At 37.7% G+C, this 14,810-nt stretch overlaps 1 protein-coding gene and 1 pseudogene across 3 annotated transcripts in view; both read left to right on the top strand.

The window, feature by feature from the left end:
• Positions 1–14,810, top strand: part of GPALPP1 (GPALPP motifs containing 1) — a gene marked incomplete at both ends in the record, with an annotated part of 32,302 nt that overhangs the window by 2,729 nt on the left and 14,763 nt on the right. Inside the window, 3 exons of one of the 2 annotated variants that reach the window (XM_080689238.1) lie at positions 6,072–6,204; positions 8,548–8,649; positions 12,904–13,009. In XM_080689238.1, coding sequence (XP_080545364.1) covers positions 6,072–6,204; positions 8,548–8,649; positions 12,904–13,009 — 341 coding nt within the window. The remainder of the gene's footprint in view (positions 1–6,071; positions 6,205–8,547; positions 8,650–12,903; positions 13,010–14,810) is intronic. The other variant, XM_080689237.1, reaches the window with a different exon arrangement.
• Positions 2,718–3,321, top strand: LOC308279861 (riboflavin kinase-like; annotated as a pseudogene). The gene has a single exon. The product of its transcript is annotated as a riboflavin kinase-like (transcript).

The raw sequence follows: 14,810 nt of genomic DNA, 5'->3' as shown, positions 1-14,810 counted from the left end.
TATATATATATGTCTGGGAGTGTAGCCCAGAGGTAGAAGGGTTTCCAGGAACCCCAGTACCACCAAAAAAAAAAAAAAAAAAAAAAAAAATATATATATATATATATATATATATATATACACACACACACACACATACATACATACATACATACATACATATATTGGGCACAAATCTTTTCTAAGACTAACGTACGCACTCCAGATGCTGCTTTGCTAAGCTATGTGGAGTTTGACCATTTTACACTAACTCTACGCCATCATCTACAATGACTAAGTAAAAGTAAACCCCTGATTTCAGCTACATTTGTAGTCACACACTGGACCAATTCTACCTCCACACTCTTAAATTCAAACCTATTCTCAGCGAGAACCACAATTCTCAATCAGTTACTCCTATTTCATTTGTGTTTTTATCTTTGTTCTTAACCCTCATTGAGCTAGCCAGTCTCTCTCCTTTTCTGTCCTTTTAATTACTTCTGTCCTTTTCCCTTAGACTCTAGGGCTGGTCCGCTCTTCTGCCAGTGCTATCACCTGCCTCTCTCCTTGGGTATTCTGTTAAACCCACTGAGCAGAAACCTAGCCCTGGGTCAGTACGAATGTTTACCTCTGTGAGCCTATTCCTAGGCTGCCAAGTGCAACTAAAAGAAACTTTATACCTCCATGCAAAAATAAAGTATCTTCCCTTACTGTATCCATCAGTCTGCCCATAATCATCACAGTTTGACATTTAACCAACACCCCCCTCCCCCACTAGCAACTTTTTAAAATACCTTCTTTTGGTAATCTTCACAGGTTTGACATTCAACCAATACTCCCCTCTCTCCCTGTTAGCAACTTTTTAAAATACCTTCTGTTTTTTTTTTCTTAAACTTCATCTCCATATCTCCCCCCTTCTCCATCTTTGAAATCATAGATGCTGTTAGAACTTCCTTGTATGCTGTCACTATAACTAAAAATATTCCTTAATCTATTTTTGTCCTCCTTTGGTAACAATGGAAGAGGAATTATGTACTTCTAAAACTAATCATTTATTTTTATTCTAAACCCTTCTCTCTACTCAGGATTTAACCAAAATGTTCAAATCTTTTACATCTTTAGGAAAACTCTATTCCATATCCCCAACTAGAAACTCTCTTTCTTGGTCTCTGGATCCTTCATTTTCTCCTAACCTATCACATCCTGGCTTTTTCCGTTTCTAGTCCATTGAGACCGCCCATGCCAATTTCACTGTGGAAATAAACATCACCTTATTGCTAAAATCAAGGCTCCTTTTCAGTCTTAATCTTGCTTGACCTAACAATAACATTTAACCCTGCTGATCCTTCATTCTGTCCTCTCTTGGATCCAGCCATTCCAAATACCTTTCTGTTTTCTGCGAGCCAGGCTGTTTTGCTCTCAGGCTTTAGCAGATGCATTTCCCTGCACCTACTCTACTCTTCCTTCAATCCCCATCCCCTTTAACCAGCTTGCCTTTTAGCGCCCCCTACCCCATACAAACTACCATTACAAAGGGGGAACTTTCTTAGTGATAAGTGTTACTCTTTAGGAAAATATGAAACATTTGATTATATGTACTTAATATACTTTTAAGAACATTAATATCATTCAGAAGACAGTTATAAAAACATGAAGCCAGGTATCTTCTTAATTTTATTAGGAACTCTCTAGTGACTTATACTAATTAACTTTTTTTTTTTTTTTTTTTTTTTTTGGTGGGGTTCCTGGAAACCCTTCTCTGGGCTACACTCCCAGACTTATTTATATATATGTATATATATATATATATATTTTTTTTTTTTTTTTTTTTTTTTAATTTGGAAATAGGGTCTCTTAAGCCAGCACGGCTGGCTTCGAACCTGCGCAATCCTCCTGTCTCCACCTCCCAAGCACAGGGATGACAAGCGTGCGCCACCACGCCTGGGTCTAATTTACATTTTGAATACTCGTCTATCTATATATTTAGAACTGGAGATTGAACCCAGGGGCATTCTACCTCCAATCTACATCCCCGGTTCTTTTTTTATTTATTTTTTGGTACTGAGGATTGAACCTAGAGGCATTCTACCTTTAAGCTATGCCCCTGACTTTATTTCTTTATTTGGAAACAGCGTCTCACTATGTTCCTTAGGGCCTCATTTAGTTGCCAAGGCTGGTTTTTGAACCTGCAATCCTTCTGTTTTAGCCTCCCAAGTACTGGGATTACAAGCGTGTACCACCATGCCCAATTCTTTTTTTTTTTTTTTCTTTAATTTTGAAATGGGGTCTTGCTAAGTTGCTGAGGGCCTTGATAATTTGCTGAGGCTGGCCTTGAACCTGCAATCCTCCTGTCTCAGCCTCACAAGTGCTGGGATTACAGGTATGTACCACCATGTCTGGTGTCTTTCTTTTTTATATTACCATCTTTTACTATTTTATCATTTATTATACAATAATTATTTTTATAAATACTTCAAAGATTAGTGATTCTATGTACTGAATGTCACATCTTACATTTTTTTTTTTAAAGGCCATATGTTTTTCTTAGATGAGTTTTATCTTTATTCCTTTTTTTTTTTTATTTTTCGGGTCTGGGGATGGAACCCAGGGGCATTCGACCTTCAAGCTACACCCCCTGCCCTATTTTTTATTCTTTATTGTGAAACCGGGTCTCACTGAGTTGCAGATGGCCTAAGTAGCTGAGGCTGTCCTCACACCGCGATCCTCCGGTCTCAGCCTCCCGAATGCTGGGATTACAAGCGTGCGCCACCATGCCCGGCTCTTTATTCTTTTTTAAAAAATTTAAATCTTGGCCCACAGCGGCTCAAGCCCCAGATGGGCGCCATCATGAGGAGCCTGCCATACTTCTGCCGGGGCCAGGTGGTGCTGGGCTTCGGCTGTGGCTCCAAGCAGCTGGGCATCCCCACAGCTAATTTTCCTGAAGAAGTAGTGGATAATCTTCCAGCTGATGTATCCACTGGCATTTATTATGGTTGGGCTAGTGTTGGAAGTGGAGATGTCCATAAGATGGTTGTGAGCATAGGATGAAACCCATATTACAAGAACTTGAAAAAATCTATGGAAACTCACATCACGCATACTTTCAAAGAGGACTTCTATGGGGAAATCTTTAGTGTGGCCATTGTAGGCTACCTCAGACCAGAAAAGAACTTTAATTCTTTAGAGTCACTTATCTCAGCAATTCAAGGAGACATTGAAGAAGCTAAGAAACGACTAGATTTACCAGAACATTTGAAACTCAAAGATGACAATTTCTTCCAGGTTCCCAAAGGCAAAATAATGAACACTAGAAAATCTTCTTACTTCTCATTTCACTGTTGATGACTCTGCAGGCTCATCTTGCTCATACTTTAAAAGTCGAACGTTTTTCTACAACTGTAAATTAGTGTTGGCAGTACAATGTGGTCAACTCTCTGATGCGTCACTGTTAAACCCGTCATGCTATAGTACTAAAATATGCATTTAGAAATCAAGGTTTGCCGGGCGTGGTGGCACACGCTTGTAATCCCCGTGCTTGGGAGGCTGAGACAGGAGGATTGCACGGGTTCGAAGCCAGCCTCAGCTACTTAGTGAGGTTTCCAGGAACTTAGTGAGACCCTGTTTCCAAATAAAATATAAAAAAGGTCTGGAAGTATAGCCCAGAGATAGAAAGCCTCTGGGTTCCACCCCCAGTACCACCAAAAAAAAGAAATCAAGTTTTTTTTTGTAATATATTGAATAAAATGAATCACTAGAAAGATACTGTCTTACAGTGGAAATAAAATGTATGTAAGTATGGGTAAGAAAAGCAAGTCACTAATTTGAGTGAGAATTACTAGTCTCATGGTGAAGTACCAGCAAGTATGTACCTGTATAGCATGTGCTGCTAACCACAGAAGGCTTTTAAAAGTAATGCACTAAATGGAAGTTTGATAATTTATTATGAATCCAAGGAGGAAAATAATATTTTTGACATTTTGTGCGTTAATATATTACTGTCAAATTGAAAAAAATGAAAATTTAAATCTTATTTGTTTCTTCAAAAATCCAGTGCAAATTTTTCTACAAGGCATATGAAGAACAGCACATATTTAGGCCACATTTAGTCCTCTAATCATTTGAACTGTATAAAAAACTTATAACATTTCTTCTTGATATAAACTAACCCAAAATTAGCCAGTAGTGTCCAGTTGAAGAGTTAACAGATAGTACCCACATACAAGAAAAGGAAGAAGCAAAAGAGAAAAGAAAATTCCCCCTTTAGTATTTATAATCATGAAGAAGCTGGAAAGAACCGACCACTACAAAAGTGAAATATAGTCCTCCAATCTCCTATTGGGCCACATTATTCATTGAGGTCAGAAGTCAGATATAATCATCGTTTTTACTTGGGGAGTATTTGCCCACTGAGACATTAACTATTCTTAAATAAATTCTAAACAGAAGATAGAAATATGAATTCAATCTTTAATTTTTAACATTTCCTCTTTTTACTGAATGATCTTTTGTAAGGCACACTATAAGTTTAGCAGTTTTTTGAAATTCTTTTCTTTAATATTATGCTTAAAATATATAACATATAATAATGTGTTTAAAATATATATGACACAGACTCTTACAGACTTATATAATAGCATACATTTCTAGTATATAATCATGTGTTCATCTAGTATATAATCTCTAGTATATAATCATGTGTTTAATAATGTGTTTCAAATATTGGGGAAAAGTATGTCAAATTTCTGAATATATAATTTTGGATTTTTACATCAATTTACTATGCATAAACACTTATTGTATAGATCTCTCATCTGTAGCCTGAAAGCCATTTTGTTGTGTTGTGTTGTGTTTTGTTTTGTTTTGTTTTACGGCATTTCACATCATTGTCTCTCCTGACTGGAAACCTGATAACTGCCTATTGTGATTAATTTTTTTTTTTTTTGAGGTTTTGGGGATGGAACCCAGGGGCATTCTACTTCCGAGCTACACTCCCATCCCTGTTTTTTTTTTTTTTAATTCTTTATTTTGAAACAGGGTCTTACTGAGTTGCAAAGGGCCTCACTAAGTAGCTGAGGCTGGCTGTGAACCCACGATCCTCCTATCTCAGCCTCCCAAATGCTGGGATTACAAGCATGTGCCACCATGCCCGGTTCTAATTAAATTCCAAACTCCTTTTCATAGCCCATACTAGCATTACTGAATGAGCCCAGAAAACTTTTATCCTTCCCCAGTCTCTTTATCTCAGTATATCCTCATTCTCCTTTCTCTATTTCTGCTATCATGCAGTAAAATTTAGAGTGACTCTAATATTGCTTCTGCTTGAAAAATGGACTTGAAAAGAACGCTTATTGAAAAATATGGTGATGCCAGCAAAGATACTTTTTCAAGAGATTATTCTTAGAAATTGGAATCAAGCTGGGCTTGGTGACACATACCTGTAATCCCAGTTCTTGGGAGGCTGAGACAGAAGGATCCCAGGTTTGAGGACAGCCTCAGCAGGTAGTGAGTCTCATATCAACCTAGGTAGACCCTGTTTCAAAATTAAAATAAGAAGGGCTGAGGGTGTAGCTCAGAGATAGAATGCCCCTGGATTCGATCTCCAGGACAAGAGAGAAAGAGGGGTGTGGAGGGTGGGAGGGAAGAAGGGAGGAAAATTGGAATAAATATTTTGGTTTTGGGTATAGTACAGACTGGCAAGTCTGTTGTTCCATTAGCTCCATGACATAAATATTGTCTATCATATATTGCCCATAAGAAAAAAGAAAAGTCATGAAACTGTTTTGGCAGAAGTACCAACCAATGCAAAAATTTTGTGTTGTTAAAGAAATTATATGTTTTTATTATAAGTCTCAGTAATAATATAATTTTTGTGAATCTTATCAAAGAGATGGTATAAAACATGATTTCTACCTTCATGGAGTTGGAAAGACAAAACCACTGTACACCAAACAGGAGTAAGTGGCACTAAAGTCCATAATAAATGATAGCAAGTACTGTGGGTTTCCAAAAAAAAAAAAAAATAGAAAACTACCCACTTGGGGAGTTCAGTGAAACCGTTGGGCCTAGTTATAACACACATAACAAACCTTTAGTTGCAGGACCAGCACTGCCCCCTAATTATAAAAGCAGTAGTTCAGATTCATCAGACAGCGATGAGGACAGTAGTTCTTTAGATGAAGATGGAAATCAGGAGTCTGAAGAAGATGACACTGGTCCAACTGCAAGGTAAGCTGTTTAAATTATACAATAAACCAAGCTTCGAGACTACTGTAAATTGGGGAGGAGAGCTAGTAAGAGGATATCATATTTTGGATTTTTTTTTTTTTTTTTTTTTTTGGTGGTACTGGAGTTCCTGGAAGCCCTTCTACCTCCGGGCTACACTCCCAGACCGATTTTTATACTTTTTATTTGGAAACAGGGTCTTTTAAGCCAGAGCGGCTGGCTTCGAACCTGCGCGATCCTCCTGTCTCCGCCTCCCAAGCGTGGGGATTACAAGCGTGTATCACCACGCCTGGCCATATTTTGGATTTATTTGGCATAAGAAGAAGTTATTTCATATCACATTTTATCATGAACTATACCTTTTACAAAGAAGTTTATTCTAGTAGTATATAGGCTGTGGAGATAATAAAAATTTCAATAAAATTCTATGTAAAGGGTTTACCCTTAAGGTATACTGAAGTAACTGTTCTAAATAAATCATAGAGTTGGACATGGTGGCATGTGCTTATGATTTATATCATAATTTTATAATTTTATAAAATTATTATAGACCAGCCTCAGCAACCTAGTGAGACTCTCAGCAACCTAGCATGATCCTGTTTCTAAACATAAAAAAGGAGAGGCGAGCCAGGCATGGTGGCGCATGCTTATAATCCCTGCGCTTGGGAGGCAGAGACAGGAGGATCACGCAGGTTCGAAGCCAGCCATGCTGGCTTAAGAGACCCTGTTTCCAAAAATAAAATAGGTCTGGGAGTGTAGCCCGGAGGTAGAAGGGCTTCCAGGAACCCCAGTACCACCAAAAAAAAAAAAAAAAAAAAAAGGAGGGGTGAAGGTACCGGGGGTATAGTTCAAAGATAGAATGCCTCTGGGTTCAGTCCCTAGGACCACAAAAACTAAGCCATATAATTTCTTTTTAAAAGTATATATGTGGTGCCGGGAGTGGTGGCGCACGCTTTTAATCCCCGCACTTGGGAGGCAGAGACAGGAGGATCATGCAGGTTTGAAGCCAGCCGCGCCCGCTGGCTTAGGAGACCCTGTTTCAAAAAAAAAAAAAAAGTAAAAATAGGTCTGGGAGTGTAGCCCAGAGGTAGAAGGGCTTCCAGGAACCCCAGTACCACCAAAAAAAATAATAAATTATATATGTGGTGGATATTTTGTTTAAATAGATGATTGATTTTCCTCTAATCTAGCTTTATCCACCATAAAAGTTCATGTACATAAAAAGTTGAATGTAGCCAGGTGCGGTGGCACACACCTATCATCCCAGTACTTCATGGTCTGAGGCGAGTTTCAGGTTCCAAGTCAGCCTCAGCAACTTTGCAAGGCTCTCAGCAACTTAGTGAGACCCTGTTCCCAAATAAAAAATAAAATAGGGCTGGAGGATGTAGCTTGGAGGTAGACTACCTCTGTGTTCAGTTCCCAGCATTATACACACACACACACACACACACACACACACACACACACTTGAATCTTTGTTGATTATTGGATAACAAGACTTTTTAAATGTATTTTAAAGACTGAGAGACAGAAAAAACAACTTATAACCGTTCTTTAAATGAAAGTAAAAGATACACTCATACTTTTCACTAAGAAATACTTAAGACAATTATTCAAAATTTTACTTAGAATCTTTAATACTATAGAAAATATACAATAGTGATATATTATTGCTATAAAAAGTAACTAGTGTATTTCAAGCCAAAAATAAATTCCAGGAAAAGACTATTTATTAAGGACTATTGTAGTGACCATTTTTCCTTGTTTAGCAAGGTTAATTTTTTTTTTTTGGGGGGGGTACAGGGGATTGAACCTAGGGAGTATTCTATTTTCCAAGCTACACCCCCAGCCCATTTTTATTCTTAGTTTTTTTTTTTTTTTTTTTCAGTACTGGGAATGGAACCTAGGGGCATTCTATCTCCAAGCTACACCCTTACCCCTATATTTCTTATTCTTTATTGGAAACAAGGTCTCAAGTTGCAAAGGGCCTCCCTAAGTAGTAGCTGAGATTGTCCTTGAACCATGATCCTCCTGTCCCAGCCTCCCAAATGCTGGGATTACCAGTGGGCCCCACCACACCTGGCTTTTATTCTTTATTTTGAAACAGGGTCTAACTAAGTTGCAGAGGTTCTCACTAAGTAGCTGAGGCTAGCCGCAAACCTGGGATCCTCCTGTCTCAGCCTCCCAAGTACGGGATTACAGGCTAGCACCACCACACCCAGCTTGGCAAGGTTAATTTATTATTTTAGTGTTTATACAATCACTAATGTTTTCTTTAAAAATTTATATTTCTCTTTGTGGAAAAAAAAGATAAATATGCATTAAGATAGACTACTATGTTTTCAGAAAACAGAGGAGAAATCAGGATGATGATGATGATGACGATGACGGGTTTTTTGGACCAGCCCTTCCTCCTGGATTTAAAAAGCAGGATGATTCTCCTCCAAGGTGATAATGTGTCATATTTCAAGCTAGTCTCTTTTTCTGAAATTGTTTTTCAATTTACATATTTTTATAACATTTGAGTTGGGTCATTTATGGGAAAAGGTAGTTATTCTCTATAATAAAAATGACTATTTATATGCTGGGCGTGGTGGCAAATGCTTGTAATCCCCGTGCTTGGGAGGCGGAGACAGGAGGATCACGCAGGTTCAAAGTCAGCCTCGCTGGCTTAAGAGACCCTGTGTCCAAATAAAAATATAAAATAGGTCCGGGAGTATAGCCCAGAGGTAGAAGGGTTTCCAGGAACCCCAGTACCACCAAAAAAAGGAAACAAAAACAAAACTTCCCATTCAGGTACATATACATGGATTTGTGTGTGTGTATGCTTCTTATATGATGCCTGGCACAGAGTAAGTGTATAATAGGTACTGGTTCCTACCTTCTCAGAACTGCAATTTTTAAATAACAAATACAACATTGCCCACTAAATTGTATATAATTCATAACATGTATACCAGTTTGCAAGAGCAAGTAGAAAGGATGATTGTTCATTTTATATTCAGAGATTATAATCACAATTTGGCAACTCTTAATTTCTACATAATTTAGGTCCTTTTAAGGAATAGGGAATCTGCCTTTTTAAAAATATAGTCCTAAAGCCAGGCGTGGTGGCGCACGCTTGTAATCCCAGCATTCAGGAGACTGAGACCAGAAGATTGCAGTTTGTGGACAGCCTCAGCTACTTAGTGAGGCCCTCTGCAACTCAGTGAGACCCGGTTTCAAAATAAAGAATAAAAAATAGGGCAGGGGGTGTAGCTCGGAGGTTGAATGCCCCTGGGTTTCATCCCCAGACCCACAAAAAAAAATAAATAAAATATAGTCCTAAAGCTAAAAATGATTTTACTTTTTTAAGGAGTAGTTATAAAAAAAATTCACAGAGTCCCAAATGTGGCCTTCAAAGCTTAAAATTCATTATCTAGCCCTTCACAGAAATTTTACTTACTCCTGGGATATAATATTTCTTTCAAGAAAACACATAGATAGAGCATCTCTAACATGAAAATCTGAAGTCAAAAATACTCCAAAATCTGAAACTATATAGTACCAACATGACACTAGAAATTTGATGGTTCAGTGTATACAAACTGTTTCCTACTCAAAATTATTTAAAATACTGTATACAATTACTTTCAGGCTATCTGTATAAGGTATATATGAAGCATCAATGAATTTCATGTTTAGATTTGGATTCCATCCCCAATATATCTCATTTTATGTATATTTAAACATTCTAAAATCTGAAATTTAAAATACTCTAGTCCTAAGCATTTTAAATAAAGGAGTACTTAGATCCATAGCTATTTCTTTCTTTAAGAAAGGAGGGGTAGAGGAGGAAGAAGGCTGAGGTTAATTAATGGAAAAGCTACATTAGACTATGTGTATACATGTGAATATAACATTGTTAACCTGGACACTCAGTATTGGGAGGGAGGGAAAGGGGAAGAGGGTGGGGGAAGGGCGCCAAGTACTGTGTGAATATATGCCACTGTCAACATGATCCACATTATAATGTGAGACTATAGTGCACCAATAAAATAAAAAATTACATTTTAGCAACAATAAAATCTAAGTGTGAAATAAATAGTAGCAAATGTTGGAGTAAAAAACCTCTTTTACAACCATAGCACACCCTGGTTATAGTTACTATATTTTAAGATTTTAAGCTGGGCTTTGTGGTGCATGCCTGTGGAGGCTGAGACAGGAGTATCACAAGTTCAAGGACAGCCTCAGCAACTTAGCAAGACCCTGTTTCAAAAAAAAAAAAAAAAAAAAGCTGGAGGTGTAGTTTGGAGATAGAATGCCCTGGGCTCAAACCCCATTGCCAAAAGAATAATCATTATTTTTTAAAAAAAACAGATTTTATGTACCATTCAGTTTATCTCCACAAATCCCCTAAGGCAAAAATATTGAACTATAATTGCATGTTTAGCTCTGCTACAGTTTGTACTCAGAAAAAAAAAACCATGTTAGACTTCCTTCTAGCTTATAAATTATGACTAATTGGCTCTTTCGAACAATACCAAACTTCCCTGTCTTTCATATGCAAAATTTCACGAACCAAGACAAGAGGTTTTTAAATAGTCAGGATCACAAGCCAGTCTTTCTGGCTCTCAGTACAGTTGGTTTCTCCTCAGCCAGGAAAGCCTGCCTGTAAGGCTCTAATTGAACACAGTGCAAACTGGGGGATTCAGCTTAGACTTCAGTGCCATCTGGGTCAGTAACACTGGCATGGTGACAAATTTTGGAAAACACTGGTACAAAAGCAAGGCTGAAAAGACTGAAAAGTCTGAGAGAGTCAAAAGCAATATGGTTCCCTTTTATTTTCCTCTACATAAAATCAGGCTCAAAGCTGGGCATGGTGGCACACACTTGTAATCCCATCACTTGAGAGGCTGAGACAGGAGGATCGCACAGGTTCAAAGCCAGCCTCAGCTACTGAGTGATGCTTTCAGCAACTTAGTGAGATCCTGTTTCCAAATAAAGTATAAATACGTCTAGGAGTATAGCCCGGAGTTAGAAAGCCCCTGGGTTCCACCCCCAGGACCACCAAAAAAAAAAAAAAAATCAGGCTCAGAATTTAGGCAATTCTCTTTTTTAACAACAGTTTCCTCTGAAGGCAACAGAGGGGCAGCTTGAAAGAAAATGACTTTGGCATTAAATAGGCCAGGGTTTAAAATCCAGCTCAGCCACTTACTGGTTGTTTTGACTTTGGGTATTAATTCTACCCAGAGTAGTGTGATTAGAGAATGGAGTGATTTGTATTGACCAAGATTGTTGTAAGGAAACAAAGGTGCACTGGTTGAAATGTGAGCACAGCACCTTTTCTTCCTTCTTTAGGTTTTAGTAAGCACTTTTAAGCATTTTTGTGTACTCACCATCTTTATTGGGTTATTATTGAGGACAGTGGATAGATTGTTATACTTCTGTAGAACATGTACCATCTATTCTGACATGTTATATGTACATGCTATACATGTCCTTAGAAGAACTCAATTTAGCCGGGCGTGGTGGCACACGCTTGTAATCCCCACGCTTGGGAGGCGGAGACAGGAGGATCGCGCAGGTTCGAAGCCAGCTGCGCTGGCTTAAGAGACCCTGTTTCCAAATTAAAAAAAAAAAAAAGTATAAAATAGATCTGGGAGTGTAGCCCAGAGGTAGAAGGGTTTTCAGGAACCCCAGTACTACAAGAAGAAGAAGAAGAGGAAGAGGAGGGGGGCGGAGACGAACTCAATTTATACTTAAGTTGTTCTGACTGTAATTATAATCCCTGTAAGGTATTTTTCTGTAGGAAATATCAAAATTGAAACCAAAGTCAAGGCACAAAATTGAAAAAGATCTTCATAAGTTAGTGTATCATAAAGACTTTTTGTGTATGTGGTACTGGGGATGGAACCCAGGGGCATTCTACCTCTTAGCTACACCCCCAGTCCTATTTTTTTATTCTTTATTTTGAAACAGGGTATCACTGAGTTGCAAAGGGCTTCACTTAGTAATAGCTGAGACTGTCCTCGAACCATGATCCTCTTGTCTCAACCTCCCAAATGCTGAGATTTACAAGCTGGGATATACCATGCCCGATTCATAAAGACTTTTTTTTTTTTTTTTTTTTTTTGGTACTGGGGTTCCTGGAAACCCTTCTACCTCTGGGCTACACTCCCAGACCCATATATATATATATATATATATATATGTATATGTATATACACACACACACACACACACATATATATATATATATATATATATATATATATATATATATATATACATTTTTTTTTATTTTATTGGAAACACGGTCTCTTAAGCCAGCCAGGCTGGCTTCGATCCTGCGCGATCCTCCTGTCTCCGCCTCCCAAACGTGGGGATTACAAACGTGCACTACCACGCCCGGCCATAAAGACTTTTTAAAGAACATTATCATTTGTATTTAGGTCTTTTTAGGAAGTGGGCATATACCAATGTCACAAAGATTCAAATGATTGGTTTAATATCTAAGAAGTAGAAAGCTAAAAATACCGAAAGTTTTTTCTTGAAGCACCTGGTAGAAAAAATATCAGGTTATACAATTGAAAATAAGATACTGAATAAAGTTCTTATTTTCAATATTGTTGGATGGCTTGGTTATTTTTTCTGAATTTTTGTTCTAAACACTGCTTTTTAAAGTCAGGGAGAATGATAAAGGTACATTTTGTTTTTCAGGCCTATAATAGGTCCTGCGTTGCCACCAGGCTTCATTAAATCTACACACAAAAGTGACAAAGGCAGACATGATCCAGGACAAGTGTCATCATATATCAACTCTGAGGTTTGGGAAGTTTTCTTTTTGTTTATTTTTTTATATTTATTTATTTATGTATGGTACTGGGGATGGAACCCAGGGGCTTTTCTACTTCCAGACTACACTCCCAGACCTATATTTGATTTGGAAACAGGGTCTCACTAAGTTGCTGAGAGCCTCACTAAGTAGCTAAGGCTGGCTTTGAACCCGCACAATCCTCCTGTCTCAACCTCCCAAGCACTGGGATTACAAACATGCGCCACCAGGCCCAGCTCAGAAGTTTTTCATTTAAAGAATAAGATGTAATAAACTCAGAACCTTAATAAGATAACTATGACCATTTGATTCAAATGTAATATATGACAGTTATATTCAGATTGATATTGTAACATAGGTAGATGAAATTGAACTTTTCACAAACCTGAGATTCTGTTAGAAAAGGAACAATATCGATAGGGCATTGCCTATTTTTGCTATTTATCTTTGGAGAGGAACTTTAAAGTGTTAGAAAAATAGGACATGATGAAAAGCTTAAGGAATCATTGTGGTTTGACCTGAAGAAGAGAAAGCTGAGAAGCATTTTAGTAATAGTCTTTACCTTAAAATTAACTCTCTCCTACTCAGCTCTAGTACCTGTATAATAACAAAAGCACTAATGAATAAGTGATTTTTATGAAGGACAGATGAGATGATTTTTCAGTGAAGTATAATTATAGGTTGTTTTTCAACAATAGCTGAGATTTATAGAATACTGGATCATTTGTAATGCATTTTCCCCGTATGTGAATCTTATTTTATCTTCTCTACAGCTGCATAAAATACACATAATTCATATTTTACAGATGTGAAAACCCAAAGAAATTAGGTAACTGTCCCAAGTTTACAGTTTTTGCTAATCAAAGCCATGGCTCAAACCTAGCTCAAGTGACTTTAAGTCATGTGTTGAACTTCAGTGCCTTCCTACAAATGAATTCATATGATCAAGAGATTCCAGCTCACCTCTAAGAATTCACCATTTACTCTGAGGTTGCTGAACAGCAGCATTAGTGATTAAGATCATGAACATAAAGTTATTTACTCATTCTTTCAACAAGTGTTTCAAGAACACCTGTAACGTGGCGGGCATATGGTCACAGAAATGCATCTGTCAATAAGTTTTGTAGTTCTTACTGTCAGAAGATGTCCAGAGTCCAGCCACTTCTGTGCCTGCCCTGGTTCAAACGAACTCATGCTTCACTCATTTGATTGGTCTTCAGGCTTTATCTCTTTCCCTTTTCCTACCTCTTAGCACAGCAACTAGAGAGGTTGCATGAGACAAGGTCAGATCATGTTACTCACACTCAGAATCATCACACTGCTCCTTTAAAAAAGCTAGAGTCGACAGACATGGTGGTGCACAGCTGTGATCCCAGAATTTAGAAGGCTGAGATAGGAGGATCACAGGTCCAAGGATAGCGTCAACAAGTAGTAAGACTCAGCAACCTAGCAAGATTCTGTTTCAAAATAAAACAAAATAGGGCTGGGAATGTAGCTCAGAGGCAGAATGCCCCTGGTTTCAATCCCCAATACCACTACTCTCCATTCCCCTGAAAGAGAAAAAAAAAAAGAAGAGTCCTTACAGGGCCCCATACAATTTGGCATTATGAATTATTCAAAAAGTGAATACTTTTTTATTCAAAGTATAATGGATCCATGACAGAGAACTCTAGACCAATCTAAAGAAATAAAATCTTTTTTTTCTCTGAGGAAATACCTAAAGTGAAGATTGATAACTGCAAAGGCAAGGACTGTATCTAACTTATTCATTCAATCCTTAATTGATTGAAAA

Source organism: Muscardinus avellanarius, assembly GCF_963383645.1.
Source record: "Muscardinus avellanarius genome assembly, chromosome: 2".
NCBI classification, from domain to species: Eukaryota; Metazoa; Chordata; class Mammalia; order Rodentia; family Gliridae; genus Muscardinus; species Muscardinus avellanarius.
The sequence above is the reverse complement of the archived record's forward strand: the minus strand, read 5'-3'. Positions and strand labels throughout refer to the sequence as shown.